Source organism: Miscanthus floridulus, chromosome 12 (genome assembly GCF_019320115.1).
Source record: "Miscanthus floridulus cultivar M001 chromosome 12, ASM1932011v1, whole genome shotgun sequence".
Classification (NCBI taxonomy): domain Eukaryota; kingdom Viridiplantae; phylum Streptophyta; class Magnoliopsida; order Poales; family Poaceae; genus Miscanthus; species Miscanthus floridulus.
In genome coordinates, this window is record NC_089591.1 from 58,833,766 (window position 1) to 58,850,926 (window position 17,161).

General features: G+C 46.3%; 1 protein-coding gene across 1 annotated transcript; it reads right to left on the reverse strand.

Moving 5' to 3' along the window:
- Nucleotides 1–13,199: 13,199 nt before the first annotated feature.
- On the reverse strand, nucleotides 13,200–14,360 carry LOC136497961 (protein S40-4-like). Its single transcript, XM_066493868.1, has one exon. The coding sequence runs from the start codon at nucleotides 14,193–14,195 to the stop codon at nucleotides 13,620–13,622; it is 576 nt and encodes a 191-aa protein (XP_066349965.1). The 5' UTR covers nucleotides 14,196–14,360; the 3' UTR covers nucleotides 13,200–13,619.
- Nucleotides 14,361–17,161: the final 2,801 nt, after the last annotated feature.

Below are 17,161 nucleotides of genomic sequence, written 5' to 3' on the forward strand. Positions count from 1 at the left end.
ATTGTCTCTAGTCAAATCTTTATTCTTAGAAAAAAGCCATAGAAAACAATGGACTCTAGGAGGGATTTTGAGACTCCAAACTGCTGGCACATGAACAGATTTAACACCTCGAAAATTTATAACTTTGTAAAGGGACTGTGATGAGTAGGTTCCTCTAGAATTAAAGGTCCAAATAAGTGAATCTTCCTCATCTAAAAAACTTATGGTAGATGCTAACTGAATAATCTCTTGCCACTGGATCATTAGTCTATTATCAACTCCTCTTCTAAAGGTGCACTTTAGGTCTGTGCCATCCCAAAGATCAAAAACAGAATGAGATTTTTCATTTGCTAAAACATAAATTTCCCAAAATCGAATTGCAAGACTAGAGGAGCCTAACCAATTATCCTCCCAAAATCTGACTTTTTACCATTGCCTATCCTCCATCTACAACCCATTTTCGCTGCTAAAGCAGCCCAAATCATTCCTTTGAAAAAACTAGAGCTACCTGCAGTATTGCTGCAAAAGATATTTGGCTTGTCAGTACTATACGTATGGTCTATCATCTGTTTCCAGAGCTTATTCTCATCTAAGTTGTACCTCTTAATCCAGGAGGCCAGTAAACAAATATTCAAATCCCTTAAATTTGGGACACCTAACCCTCCAAACTCCTTAAGCATACTAATTGTGTCCCAATTCACCAAATAGTACTTGTGTGCTTCTGGGTTATCATTCCACAAACAGTTGGCCATGTGTGTATGTAAAATTCTAATTGCCCATTTAGGAAATTTGATGAAAGACAGTAGATACACTGGTATACTAGCAAGACAAGCCTTAATCAAAACTAACCTAGCAGCATAAGATAAGAGCTTCCCCCCTCCAACTTGCTATTCTTTTCAACATCTTGTCCAGCCTCTTGTAGAAATGCAGGGAAAGGCTGCGTACAAAAGACCCAAGTGGTCGGACCCTTCCCCTGACCCTGCACAAGCAGGAGCTACGTGCACTGGGGCTGCCCTTTATCTTGTCTACAAGTGGTTGTATATCTTCCCTTCTAAGGTTATCATAATGTAAAGGGATACCTAAATATTTAATAGGTAAGGAGCCTACAGGACAAGCAAAGAAATGGGAAAGATCATGTGTTTCCATATCACTAAGGTTCATAGGAATCAGTTCACTTTTGTGGAAATTGACTCTCATACCTGAAATCTGCTCAAACCATAACAAAATAACCTTTAGATTCACTAAGTGATCCTGTTCTATGTCAGAAAAGATTATAGTGTCATCAGCATATTGAAGTGCTATAATACCTCCCTCTCTGAAGTCAGAAGCAAGTCCTTTAACTAAACCCAGATTTGCCCCCTCAGGAGCATTTTAGTTAAGACATCACTAACAAGATTACAAAGTAGAGGTGATAAGGGGTCTCCCTGTCTAAGACCCTTACCAAACTGAACATAATTTCAGTTCCTGTTCCAAATCAAGGTGCCGCAGAGCCACAGCGCTGCCGCCTTCATATTCTTGCTACTCCCTCTTCTCTGATCTTCCTGGGAGTAGACCGACAAGGCGACAACCATCCGTATCCAATCGAAGAAGAGCAGGCTTCGCCAATAAGACGTTGAGAGCAGGCATCTCCAACTATACAAGCAAATTAATAACCTAGCACTAGCACACAAGAGCAGAGGGGGTGAAAGAAGAAGCGATGTGGTTACCTGCGAGTGCGAGAATACGACCACCGGAGGGGACAGCCGGCGGCGGGACGAGCATTGCGTCGCCGTCGTCGACGCCTCCTAGAGTCCTAGTCACGCCCTCGCAGCAGCGTCGAGGGTAAATTCCCGGGCCGGGGTGATGTTGAAAGGCTGGGCCGGGTTACAATCCACTCTGGGCCTAGATTCAATCCAAGCCTAACGAACAAGGCCTCCTGATTCCTGAAGGAACAATGGAGTAGTGGACTATGGTCTGAGCCCCCAATCGCTCATGCCTGTAGGTCAGTTGGAGGCAAAAGTTGCGAACCATCCTGATGAGGAAAAAAAAGAGAGTAGGTGATCAATCATTATGTACCCGATACAGTACCAGTGCACCGTTTGTTTGTTCCCCATCAGTTCGAGATATGCTGGTTGTAGATTTGGTATTGGTTCTAGAAAGATGCTTCGCGTAATTGCGTGACTAGAAGGGAGAAAGTGGAGGACTTGACTGGCGGAGTTACTTGACACAAAAGTCATGAAGCAAATCACATCATTAGGAAGCAGGGTGTCATACTAGATAACGAGAACCACTGAAAATTTTGTCTGAGCTCTTGTTTCTTGAGAACTTGAGACCGGCATCGATTGGCAAATTCGGCACAAACGCACAACTGCATGTCTCGTCCAAAGCTATCCCTCCCGTCGTCCGGTTGGCTAAACCAGTCAGGGCCTTGCTGGAGCTTCGTCATCCGGTGCGATGTCCAGAGGCAGAGACTTTCGGAGCTGTGAGAGCATGTGACGGATGTGGAGACGGAATTTCAGAGTTCAGAAAAGTGAGCTCAGTTCTCAGCTTGCAGGAACTGCAGCTCTGTGTTGACCTGGAGGGCGTTTTGTGATGACAGGACATGGCCTGCACTGTTGGCTGTTGTATATACTTGTATCGATGGTTACAATGTGCGGATTCTACTAGCCAATTGTCGCATTTGAACAGTGCCCCTATGACGATTGAAAATTAAAATACTCCATCTGTCCTAAAATTGTTATGGGATTCGTGTAAGTCAATTTTTCTCAACTTTGACTAAATTTATAGAAAATACGTGCAACGTTTATATCTCCAAATAAATTTATTATGAAAATATATTCAACGATCTACCTAATGATAATAATTATGTATTATAAATATTAATATTTTATATATATATAGTCAAAGCTAAAAGTATTTAATTTCTTGAGAAGTGAGAATAACATCTATTTTGGACGGATGGAGCAGCTCAGAACAGAGAGCTGATGGCTACCGATTCCGAGTGGTTTTGCATGGAACAAGATAATCCGAATTCTCACACTGACCAATGTCAGCTCGAGTACGATTTGACCTCGCACTTAGGTGCCGCCGGGCGATGGATCCGTTTCGGCATTTCATTGGTTGATCGATCGCCATCATGGAGCAACGATGAGTACTGCTCCTACAATGTGGACATGTCAGGAGAACCGATTACTTTCGCTCTCTCCGTCACATCAAATCTTTGGACATATATATGGAGTATTAAATATAGATAAAAAAATAACTAATTACATAGTTTGATTATAAATTACGAGACGAATCTTTTGAGCCTAGTTAGGCCATGATTGAACAATAATTATCAAATACAAATGAAAATACTACATTACCAAATAGTGATTTCTAAACTCAGTCTAAACCGGACCAGAGCTGCTTTGGTAACGTTCGCTTGTCGTGAGCTGTATTATTTTAATATAGAAATAATATTTTTTTCTCGTATTAAATTAGCGTGCGCATCTGGGCGGCATGGAGTGCATGCAGATGGATGCAGTCCGGAGGAGCCAGCCAACCGCCAATGGGTAGGAACGGCAGTTACCTGTCGTGTCAACGTTGCCGTTTCAGGACCGAACACCCCGTTTCAGGACTAGAAAATAATATCGGATCCGTGGGGCCCGTGGGGCCGGGCGAAAGCGAGGGAGAGCCGCAGGCAAGCCCGCAACCTCCGAGGCTCTCCAATCCCAGATTCCGCCACTCCACATGACTAAGGATGGCAACGGGATATTATCGAAACGTTCTCTTCCCCGCTACGTAAAATTTATCTCGTTTTCGTCCCGTCCCCGTTAACTGTCTCGGGTATAGATTCTTGTCCATTCTCGTAATCGTCAGGCATTGATCGGATAACAGATACCCGACGGGTAATGCATACCCGATAAATAAGGACACTCGGGGTCGCAGCTTTGCAATCGGAGATGTTCTTCTTCAACCAGGTATAAGTGTCGGAGTCTCGGAGATGCCGAGGAAAATGAGCGAGATTGCGAGGAGGACGAACAAAGGTGGCAGAGAGACTGAACTGAGGAAGCGAGGGGCACGAGCGCTTATGCTGCTGACGGAGATGATGAGAAAAAATTGAACTAGGATTCCTAGAACACATAAACTATATATATGATTGTTCAGATTTGGGCCAAAATATCTATGTTGGGCTTCTTTGGGCCTAATACTCGCATGACAGCTTAAATAGTCGGGTTCTCCAACGGGTAACGGGGACGGGTAAACAGAGAACGTTCTCGTACCCGCTATACCCGTCGGGGATGAATTCTTACCCGTTTAGATGCCCGCGGATAAAGATATGATCACATCTCTGTTCCCTAATGGATTAAATACCCGTCGGGTATCGGATATTGGGCCCGTTGCCATCTTGACACGTGATCGCTTAGAACAATCGGAACCAGACGGCAGACGCCAGCCACGCCCACCGACTCCCCCCTTTATCAGAACCGCGCTCTCCGAGAAGCACCTCTTCGAAGTGTCCTTACACACACACACACACACATATATATATATATATATAACCATGAATCAATATATAACACAAGAGTTTACGCTCTCATTTGTCTCTTGAATCTCTTGCTTTACATAAAGACACTTTACATTAAACACGTTATCATGCACGCGCTCTCCACTGCAAGTTAAGAAGCCAGAAAAGTTCACCGGCGCTGTTGCTGTACTGCAAGAACGAGAAGAACATGGGGTTCGCAAAGCACTGAAGCCAGCCATCAACAAAGATTTCGATGACGGCTTCATTGCAACACGGTGATCGTCCTCCACATCGAAAGAATCAAGATCAAGGACGATCTCAAAACAAAAGTAGGACGGTAACAAGCGCTATCGTCTTTTATCATGTTTTATTTACCTCTATGGTAATGGACGCCGTCGTGTCGTGGCGACCGAGTGGCAACGGTTAGTGGCAGTTGTGTGCCCGTATGTGGCCGCGTGCTTGTCGGCCTCAAGCAGCAACGCGAACGCAGCCGCAGCCACGACCAAGGCCGAAATCGGCAGTGCCCGCGTGCACCCGGTGTGATTGCGGAGACTGCACACGATCTGCATCCATTCCTCCTCTCTATTGTGCTCGTTTTCTGCAGCTTCTTCTCTACGTCTCTTCTCCATCATCACTTTATCCTCTGCCTCCTACCGTAGCAGTTTCTGCATTCATTCCTTATCTTCAGTCTCGATCCATGTGGCAGAACCGTCTAATCTAATGCCTCCTAGGAGTGTTTATCTTCCATTAGACACTAAGCACCCAAGAGAGAACACTAAATTACACAGTCCCGTCGGGCACATCCCAATGGAGAACCCGAAAAATCAATATTTTTCCATCAGGATCATAAATGAGAGAATAAAACTTACATTATCATTAACCATTTCTTACATCACTTTTCATGTAGCATCAGAGTATAATATTTCTTATTTATAATAGCGGAACATGAATATGTTATCAGAGTTATGAATAATTTAAGTTACTAGGGGAATATAAACATGTTATCAGAATTACAGCGGAAATAAATATCTATTCATGACATGATGAAGAATTGATAAGTAACTAGGACAACAGATTATAAAACTTTTCATTTATAAAAATATTTGGTAAGAATTATAAATAAAAACTATGATCGCAGCGTAAAGGAATCCTCTCTGAGCCCACCAGGAGAAATCTACACACAAGGTCAGCTCTAGCATCCATCTGTCACCTGCAACAGGGGGTAAATAAAACCTTGAGTACTCAATTGTACTCAGCAAGACTTACCCGATAGGAGGAAATAAAAGACTCCAAGGATATGCAAGGTTATCTGGCTTGTGGGTTTATTGCATCTGCAGGAAGCGTTACTAAGAGTGCGTCCTTATATTCGATTTTCATTAACAGCCGCATTAGTTCATGAACCAACCATTCTATGTAAGCACATGTGCTACTTTCAAGCAGGTGGTAAGCAATCAGATTTCTTTTTTTTATTTTTTATCTTTCAGTTCTTATTACGGTGCTAAACCGTAGACAAGCCGTACCGGATCGCCTGGTGATTCACGAATCAATACCCTCAGCTGGGTATCCAAAAACACACGCCCCGCTTGTACCCGGGGCATAAGTAGGACCAACCCACTACCCTCCTGTCACGGGGTCCAAGTCCCCGTCTAAACTAGGACTCCAAGTCCCCGCTCCTAAGTCTCGGACTCAGTGCGGTGCAACTGTGTAAGGACCTCCTAACCCAAAATTCACCCCGACAGTCGATTTAGAAAGAGCCAGAACCCATGACAAGAGAGTAACAAGTCTTCCAAACGCCCATATACAAGTATGTACTCGGGATAATAAGTTTATGACTTGGCTAGAGCCTTATGCAACGCCCGATCCTTAACCGACACTAACAGGGAAAGCAGTGTAACCAAGCTATGCCTCGTGGCCACAGGACACAACTTCTTACACCCACCAATACCCAAACCATATCCCTACCCGGTCACCATTTTCCTTTCCACCATTTATATTTTCTAGGTGATAATAATACAGTAATATATTTCTTATATCTCGCGAGTGACAGGCAATCACTCGACTTCTACCGGAGTCCCATAGCATAGCAATCTACACTGATCCTGTCATACTAGTAAGACTCATAGGATAAAGGTACATATATGCAAGTGGGTTTCATTTAACTCCTTAAAACTTGATGCACAAATATAATATAAAGTGCAGCAGAATAGAGGTTATGCACCGGGGCTTGTCTGGGTAAAATATAACCAAAAGTTAGTATTTGCATCTTCAAATCATCCATCATCATCTGAATAGAAAGCCCATTGCATCATCTCCTAGAGAGAATACCATTACTCCATCTTCGGATTCCTAATCATCCTTCAATTGATCCGTTGATCCATCATTGTACCTATATGATATGCATTGATGTAAATGCATAGATGTAAATAATCAACGACAACTGAAATGCTTAGAAACTCGATCAAGCCTCATAAGCTAACGAGCTAGTTCTAACGATGACCATACTTAGGCTACATATCCATGTTGTCGAATAAGGCGTTATTTTCCAACAAATATTTTAGTTATACAAAATCCAAGGTGTTTCTTTATTCCATTCTATCAATTTAATCTTTATTCAAAATAGGGCATCATTATTAATCTAGTAAACTAATTATTCTGGAGCTATAAAAATTACAGTGAGTACCTAATATTACTAGGAGCCTACTGTAAAAATTTCAGATTCAACACTATTACCAATTTATCACCACTAATTCCTACAAGTTTATATTTTTACCATATCAAGTATCTCAAAATAATTGTATAGCTTTCAAAAATATTGTCAAACTATGTGAACAAAATATACTAATAGGTAGATCATGATTTTAGGAGCCAAACAAAAATGATTTCATAATTTTTGGACAACTACACAAATTTATATTGATTTTACAAGTTTATTTCCGAAACTAATTAACACTTATTTTAGAAAACTAAATGGGCCAGCGGCAACCTATTTAGCCCAGCGGACGCGCGGCCCAGGCACAGGTGGCACCAGGCCAGCCCAGACGGGCACGGGCGTGAGTGGCCCAGGCGCACGCGGCCCAAGGCCGGCCCAAGCGCGCGAGCGTGGACGGCCCACCAAGCCGGTCCATGCAGCCAGGGCAGGGCGGCGGCGGTATTTTTGCGATGAGGTCCCTATACTTTTCTTAAATTTCGATATTCTCACCTGCTCCCTCTTTCCCTAAAGCAGAGCACGGATCGGAGGCACCGGCCGGCGGAGGCAGCAACGGCGATGTGGGACCGGGGAAAGCACGGCGGCGGCGAACAACCCGCCGGAGAGCCACACGGGGACCCACGCGACCTCGGGTTGGCCACGGCAAGACCCGAGCCGGCCCCTGGCAGCCTGCCCGTGAGAGCCGAGGAGGTGGGCACGCCTGCAGCGGTAGTGCCGGCCAGGCGAGGACGGCAGCGGTAGTGCTGGCCATGCGAGGATGGTAGGACGACGCGCGGGGCAACGACGGCTCCAGGACGGGCACGGGTGTGACCCAGGTTCCCCCCGCTGGGGCCCGCAGAGACACGACCGCACGCAGCGACGGGCGCGATGGTCGGCAACGGCGCGCCAACGCACACACAGGGAAGTGAAAGGACATGATGTGGCAGGGACAGAACCACTGTGCTCTCCTAGGGAAAAATACAAGCAAAATAGTACACGGCAGCAGCAGCTAGGCCTAGCTTTCTTTAAGACGCTCTCTAAGAAAGAACGTGAGAGAGAAGGACAGGGGCACAGGCAAACAGGCACGCCGGGGTGCAGAGCAATGTAGAGCCACGACGAGAGACTATGACAGGTGATTAATTGCCAGGCAACTGAGTACACTATACGTCAGGAAAAAGAAATAAATGAAGCTGCTGCTGCACATCTAGTACACCGAGAAGAGACAAACCGACGTAGGCAAGCAGAGAAAAAGAAAGAGCAAACAACTACTCGACAATACGGCGTGACGCAATAAATTGGATGACTAACTGAAAGGTCTTAATGGCTAGAGGGGGGTGAATAGCCCATTAAAAAATTCTACAACAACACTTAACAAACCGGTTAGATAATTATGAGGCGAAACAAGTGTTAGGCTAGCCTACTAAAATAGCAAGCCACCTACCACTAATTCTAGTTTATATAGTTTCGATCCACACAATAGCTATGACACTACACTAAGTTAGTGTGCTCTCAAAAGCTAATTAAAGAGGCCACACTAACCTAAACTAACTAAACTCTCACAAGTAGCTACACTAAAGAGCTTGACAACTAGTTTGTTGTAAAGTAAAGAGAGTGAGCAAAAAGGTTATACCGCTATGTCGAGGAAGGAGTCAATTAATCACAAGAATAAATAACAATAGAGACCAAACACATCGAAATCAAATGATGACACAATGATTTTTTACCGAGGTTCACTTGCTTGTGGGCAAGCTAGTCCTCTTTGTGGCGATTCACTCACTTAGAGGCTCACGCGCTAATTGGCATCACATGCCAAACCTTCAATAGGGTGCTACACAACTAACACAAAATGAGGATCACACAAGCCACGAGCAATCCACTAGAGTACATTTTGGCTCTCCGTCGGGGAAAGGTCAAGAACTCCTCATAATCTCCACGATTGGAGTCGGAGACAATCACCAACCTCCGCTCGACGATCCTCGCTGCTCTAAGCCGTCTAGATGGCAGCAACCACCAAGAGTAACAAGCGAATCTCGCAGCGAAACACGAACACCAAGTGTCTCTAGATGCAAGCACTCAAGCAATGCACTTGGATTCTCTCCCAATCTCAGAAAGATAATGAATCAATGATGGAGATGAGTGGGAGGACTTTAGCTAAGCTCATAAGGTTACTATGTCAATGCAAATAGCCAAGAGGGTGAGCTTGAGCCGGCCATGAGGCTTAAATAGAAGCCCCCACTAAATAGAGTCATTGAACTCCTTCACTGGGCACAACTCGGGGTGACCGGACGCCGCGGTCATATCGACCGGACACAGGACCCCAGCGTCCAGCCGTCCGATGCATGCCACGTGTCATCGACTTCAAATGTTGTTCGCCCGATCTCAACGGTCAAGTGATGACCAGACGTGCTGCTGCGAAGTGACCAGACTCTGGACCTCAGCGTCCGGTCGTTTCCAGTAAGCATCTAGAGACGATTTTTCACGATCGGACGTGTCCGATCACTCTTGATCGGACTCACCCAACGTCCGGTCAGTCACCCTCTTCACTGTGTGCTGCCACGTCAGTAGGACCAGACACACCCCATCAGCGTCCGGTCACTTAGTGACCCGGTGTCCGGTCGAAGACCGACGCTAGCGTCTTTGCTGCTTCCACTGACCGGACGCACGACTCCAGCGTCCGGCCACTGCGTGACCAGCGTGACTAACTCCTTTTCAACTCTATCTTCTTCACCCTTGCTCAAATATGCCAACAACCAAGTGTATCACCTTGTGCACATGTGTTAGCATATTTTCACAAATATTTTCAAGGGTGTTAGCACTCCACTATATCCTAAATGCATATGCAATGGGTTAGAGTATCTAGTGGCACTTTGATAACCGTATTTCGATACGAGTTTCACCTCTCTTAATAGTACGACTATCGAACCTAAATATGATCATACTCGCTAAGTGTCTTGATCACCAAAACAAAATAGCTCCTATCATTTATACCTTTGCCTTGAGCCTTTTGTTTTTCTCTTTCTTCTTTTTAAGTCCAAGCGCTTGATCATCACCATGGCATCACCATCATCATGATCTTTATAATTTCTTCATCACTTGAAGTAGTGCCACCTATCTTATAATCACTTTGATAAACTAGGTTAGCACTTAGGGTTTCATCAATTCACCAAAACCAAACTAGAGCTTTCACTAACGGATTCAGAGCAGGGGGCGCACCACCGTATTCAAGCAGCCAGAAGACAGTGAGGCAAGGACAGCAGCAGGGCGTGGCTGCCGGGCGTTCCTGTGCCAAGAAAAAAGCCAAGAAACAGGCCCTACCTTACGTACAAAATATTTCCTCCACATATTACTCTCATTCCTATTTATTTTATTTTAAGTTTTAACCCGATTAGCTTCCACCAATAATTATTTTACGCGAAAGTTCGCACCTCGCACTAACCCATAGCGACAAAATATTTAAGCACTATTTAATTACTTTGCTCAATATAGTTTGCCAAAAATGGCATTTTAACATAGGCTCAAATATTTTAAATTTTAAAATCGAAGAAACTCGTTTCGAGAATTTTTCTTAGGCCTAATTGGGAGTGCTAAACAAGCTCGTAATACTAAGGGTGTTACAATTCACTGCTCAAAATCACAGAGCGGTGGAGGGGTCTGCAACAAATACAGTTGTTACAAAACAAAAAAATTATGCAAGATATCATATGACACAAAATAATTATTACACAAAATCAATTCCTCACCATCTTATTAATGCGGCGCTGACGAAGTGTAGACTCAAACATAAAATTAGAACACATTCAATACCTCTGCCTATACATGTCCTCTTCATCGAACTTGGCTACCTTGCAAGGATCGCCGCAAAAGCACATAGGCACTGGACCACTACTAGGCAGAGGCAATGGGTGAAGGCATTTTCGGTCATCCGGCCATAGCTATAATTTAGCCATTTTTATTCTAAGAACCGAAAGCAATTAACATTAAACCATACACCTAGGGTTTCCCATTTGATCCACAATAATGAACCCATAACATAACAACATGTGCTAAAGTTACCTTGGTTTGCTAGCTTTTCTACGCCTTAGCATCCTATGGTTGTATAATATAAATATTAAAATTGCATGAAACCCTAAGTAATGACGATTCTTAAGTTAAAAAATCCGACTAATATATACTGAATCGATGTGAAAAAAAAAACTAGGAGAGAGCGATGATACCTTGCTCTCGAAGATTTACGGATCAAATCAAAGTTTCCAAGGTCCAATATGCCGATTCATGAGGTAGGGCAAAGTGGGGAGATAAAAAACCCGAGAGGGAGGTGAAAGAAGAGGAAGAAGGCTCGAACAGGAAGGTTGGGCGCCGGGTTAAAACACCACCTCAGCGCCTATAGATCTTGACGTCGAGAACTGTGCCAATAACCACGGTGACAAGCTCGGCGTTAATAACCCCGGCGCCGTGCTGCCTACCAGGTCAGCGTCCACGTCGCCAACGTGGCCCCTGACCTAAGCGCTAAACCCTTTGGCGCTGAGACTTGTAAGATCAGCGTCATCAACAATGACGTCGATATAAGGGTCAAGATTTTAAAAGTATATCTTCGTAAGCATATTTGTGAAAAAATTTAAAAAAAAAGGGAAAAAAAAACGGCATCGTTTTCGTAAGTGGAGCCGCAGCCCGCGGTGACTCACACGGATCGCGGTAGAAGACTCTCCCCTCCCCCACCCGCAGCCACGCTTACGTGCAGATCGATTGATTAAAAGTAATCATCGCGCGTGCAGCTAGGTCGCGGCAGGCATGATACGCTGCCCTGCGCCGGGCCGCGCGCTCGGTGAATGGCCAACAGGCAGGTGCTCGGAGCCTCGAACCCGGCGCCCCACGCGGCCACGCCGACGCGTCACCGCGGAGCGCTGAGTCGGAGACGTGGTGCACCTGCGGCCTGCATGCATGCTTGCCTAGTTGCCTTTGCTGCCTCACGTGCCACTAACCCCACCCCCGCGTCCCGTCCAAAACGCCAAAACTGAACACGCTCAATCGATCGGACAGACAGAGAGCTCAGCCGCAGCGTCCAAGGACGTCCCGTCTCCGGTCAGCCAGCCGGCGTCCCCGCGCACGAAACTCCCTTGTCCGTTTCTCGCTTTCTAGCTCGCCGGATGGGATCGGTGAGCGTCACGACTCGGCGGTGGGTCGGGTCGGGACAGCTCTGTTCGGGCCGCCACGATAAGTCGGTTTATAAATCAGTTTATCAGAGTATTTTTCTCTTTTAATAAATTAATCTTAAAAATCGACACAAACACCTTATAGATCAGCCGAACTGGGCTGGCGTGGGGCCTACCTGATCTTATCCATCTGCAACGCCGGGACAACGACACCGCGCCACGCCATTTTAGATCACTGGCCATCTACTAGTACTCTCTAATCCAATGCATCACTTATTGAAGCCCCTCCTCTGGCGCGGAGACTCGCAGCATGCTGTGTGTGTTTTCTTAATATAATCCAGCCTCGAATCGAACGTTTTGTTTTGCTGTCAGCAGGTTGTATCGAAGCTATTTTAAGAGATTTCATGTACTGAACCTGAGTATTTTTTTAAGAGATCCATGTACTGAACCTGAAATATTCGGTGTCTTGCTACTGTTCAGTGGGCCGTCTCGCCTCACATCGATCGTTTGGTGCTATGCACCCATTATTATTATTTTTGACAACATATGCACCCATTATTGGTACAGTAAAGCCTAGCAGTAGCACTCGTCCAAAAGAAATGGAGAGTGATTTATAGCAACGTACTGTACCTACGATCGCGGCTTTGCTGTCTGTGCTGTTGTTGAATTATTTTTTCCCAGTTTGGCTTTTTTTGTTGTTGACAACAACAACTTATATATATTCATTAAAGCGCGATGTAACATCGTGGAAAAAAAGTTTCCCAGATTACAAAGCAAGGTAGGAGTATTGAAAAAGGAATTGCTGGACTGCTCTGAAGACATAGGTGATGTTTGGCGTTGAACACACAACACAGTAGAAAAGGTAGCGTACGGATCATTGGAAAATGGTAAAATTGAAATTTTCCATTATCGAAAGACACAAAAAAAAAAGACATACTACAAGAGATCAACCAACTGATCAATTGTACAAAATCGTCCTTTTTCTCCAGGTGCCCTTAAAATTGTCACACCATGAATAATGAACACCCACCCACTGGCTCGCATCAACACGAACGAAACAAGAAAAAGCTTACTAGTTACTACCCCGACTTTTTCCCCTTACATACAAGCATGGAAACGCAAAAGGAAACAGGAAAAGTGATAGCAAGAAAAAAAAAGAAATCAAGAGATAAGCAATTAGCAGCACTGCTGATTTTCTAACCTACCGATCGATACCTACACCAACCGGCAACCGCACTCGCGCCGCGCCCGCCGAACGAGCGAGCCAGCTCATCTCCCGCCGGCGCGCGAGGCGGCGGTGGATCACCTGATCAGCTCAGTCCGCCTCGAAGCCGGTCTTCTTCCAGACGGCGTCCCGGACCCGGCTGAGGTCGCGGCCCTTGAGCGTCCTCCCGATCCCCTCGTGCACCGACATCGACGCCGCCCGGCTGCGCCACGCCAGCTCGTGCGGCGGCACCATCTCCGCCCCGCCGCCGCCGCCGCCACGCGCCCTGCCGCCGTAGCTGCCGTCGTCGTCGTCCGCGTAGGGCTCCCACTCGCCCGCGTGGTAGTGGTCCCGGTACTCGACCCCGAGGATCTTCTGCCAGTCCGGTATGTTCATCGGCAGCGACCCCGCCGCGCCGCCGCCGTCCACTGCGGGCTTCTTCCGCCCGGCCCCCGCGCGGGAGGTGGGGACCGGGCGCGCCCAGCCGGCCGCGGCCTGCAGCTCGGCCCCGGGACTGGAGTGGGAGTCCGCGCCGCCGCCGAACGAGCCCCAGACGACGTCCGACTCGTCGAACTCCTCCGCGGTTCCGGCGCCGGGCCCCCTCGTCGTCGCGGCGCTGCCCCTGGACGGCGCGAACATCCGGTACGCGTGCTTCGCGGCCGCCGACGACCTCGCACTCCCGGCCATGCCGATCGATCAGAATCAGTGGCTCTGGCTTGCTAGCTCTTCGCGGGAAGCCGCAACCACGAACCACACCGAAGAGGAGCGCGAGAGTGTGGTGCCAGGACTAGGATGGCTACGGTTTTGGAACTTGCACGGGGTTGGATTTTATAGCACCGGACGTGTGAGGAGGGTTGGAAATGGAAAGCTAGAAAGCTGAAAGCAGTGGGTGCACTCGCTGGGTTTGCTGCTTGCAGAATGCAGAGTGAGACGAGGGGGGGCTGTGGGACCGGAAGCGGATAAGGCTGTTTCCGGAATGACGGCACTGCCCTCCGGCGGTTTGAACTTTTTTTTTTTTCGAATATACAAGAGCATTACGTATCATCTGTATTAAAAAAGAGAGTTGAAATTAGCAAATGGCCCACGGCCCACGGCCACGGGTTGAAGGTGCGTTCGGCGGGACGGTGGGCGCCTGTGCGGCCACCCCTGACTCCAGAGGCATGGCCACGCCAACGTTGGATCAGTTTCGCTTCGACACGAGAGATCTGGATGCGTTAATTAACCTTGTGATAGGAACAGTGCAAAGCCATGCATGCAATGATGCAAAAACGAAACCCCACCGCCACCGGATGACCGGACCACTGGTGTGCTGACCTCCCACCGGACACACTGGGTTTTGTCGCTTGGTGTCCACACAAAGAAACAATGTAACTTGGTGTCCACACAGAGGACAGATGAGATGATTACAACTACCGAGTACATGTGAGAGAAAAATTAAGCCTACAAATCAGCAGTTGTATCCTCCTCTCTCATATGCCCTCGATCCGAGCGAAACTGCCTGACGATTTCTTCATCATTAGAGAATTCTCCCTCTTCTTCTTTTCAGCCCTCTACCTCGAACATCATCTAAGAACATATACCGTAGTTGAAACAAGTGCCAATGTAAAATGGTTCTATGTCAGTCACAAACAGACAATGTTATCTCTCTCTTATCTTAGACACAAGACGCTAGTTACACAATTACCACGTGACTAACAATTAATCTTTACTAATCATTGTCTAGATGGTTTAATTGTGCTCCTATTCCGTCTACAAGCTACTTGAGATGTCCGGTCTCTGTGTGCTTAGACAGACAATGTTTACAATGCAATAGGAAACCACACATAAACTGTATGAGAACGGTTTAAATGGTATGTCTACTCTCTCCATCACAAGTTATAAGATATTTTTTTCTAGATACATACCTTTTACTACGAACTTAGATATAAAATATATCTCGAACTCTCGATATATATATATATATATATATATATATATATATATATATATATATATATATATATATATATATATATATATATATATATATATATATATATATATATATATATCGAGATATAATCGAAAACGGAGGAAATATTTTTTAAAGTGTCTGCTTACCTATAATATAGGGGTAGAATTCTAATTGTTTTCTCTAATGTTGCCGGATGGCCATATCGTCTGTTAATTACTGGCCGATGGCCATAATAATAATTGGCGCAAGGGCAGTTCCGGTATCTAATAGCAAGTATAATAGCACATGGTAAGCCGGCTAAACGTTAAGGTGGAGAAGAGAGAAGAGAGGCAGCTATTAGCTTATATCCAGCTTAAACACAACAACCGAGAAGCTTTACGAGAGACAAATAGATCATGTATTAATAGTTGAAGAGCTAACTACGGTATAAGTGGACCGAACAAGACTGCGAAGATGTACGACAGGGATCAAAAATAATGTTGCAGGCCCTCGAGTTTGTCGCTAGCTGCACGCACGATGGCAGCAGGGCCCTCGCTTCGCTAGCGTCCTGTCCATGGGTGTGCGACGGTGACAGGCGGTCTTGCAGTCTTGCCCCTTACGCTCGCCGCGTAACGCCGCCGGACGCCGGTGGCCCCCGCGTGGCCACGTGAAGGTCCCCCCCACACCGAGTGTGGCCAGAGCGGAGAGGGAGGACGGTCGTCCGGGACTCCGGGGCCGGGCTGGCAGTGGGCGCACACGATGGATTCATGGCAGGGCTCAGGGACTATAGGGGTCGGATTAGAGAGCATAGATAGATTTCACGATGGATAGCTAGAATATTGTTCCTGGATAGTATGGATATGCATAGGCGGAGGGGCAGCTGTCGCACGTCCTGCTCCAAAGATTACTACGGACAAGTTGGCAGGCATTTTCTACTATGGTCCGTTCGTTCGGAAGAATTTTAGAAAAATTTATAAAATCTGGATGAATTTAGAAGAATTTATAAAGAAAAATATTATTTCAGATGAAAAGCGTTAAGAATGGAGGCCCGGAGGACGGGCGACGGCGATCGGCAACCAACCAAAACTACACGACCGCGACCGAGAGCCACCTGTTTTCCCCTTTTCCGCGGGCGTGGCAAGAAGAACGCTACTGTTGCCAGCGACCACTAAAATAACCACGTACTCCAGTAGCTAGGCGTGCATAGCCTTGCTGCTTTCGGATCGGATCAGCATTACGAGACTCGAGACGCATGGGAGCGAAGCTCGTCTGAACAATACAGCATATCCGATACACTGAATGTTTCCGTCTTTCAGAGAGGTCCCAAAGTCACGCGGACAAATGCGACAAATGCAAGCTACTGCTCCTGTGACCGCAGCACAGTGCGCAGTGCCCTATCGCTAGGCTGCTTGCCCAGTCGTAATTGTCGCTGCAAGAGCAAGACGCCGCGCTGGTTTTCGCGGTGCATGCATGCAGTGCAACACATGCGCGTGCGCACTGGCGGAGTCCACGTGGGCACTGACATTAATAAGGCGGGGCGCTGTCGATCGATCGACCATGGATGGACGTATCACTGCATCAGCGTCTTGTCTCGGAGGTGTTGTTGGCCAACCAATTATTAGTCTATTCGATTTATAAGATCGTAGATTATAATTAAATTAAAGTAGTATTTTTCTTTCACATCGAACCAACGTCTTCGGTAAACTACATCGGATTGCTT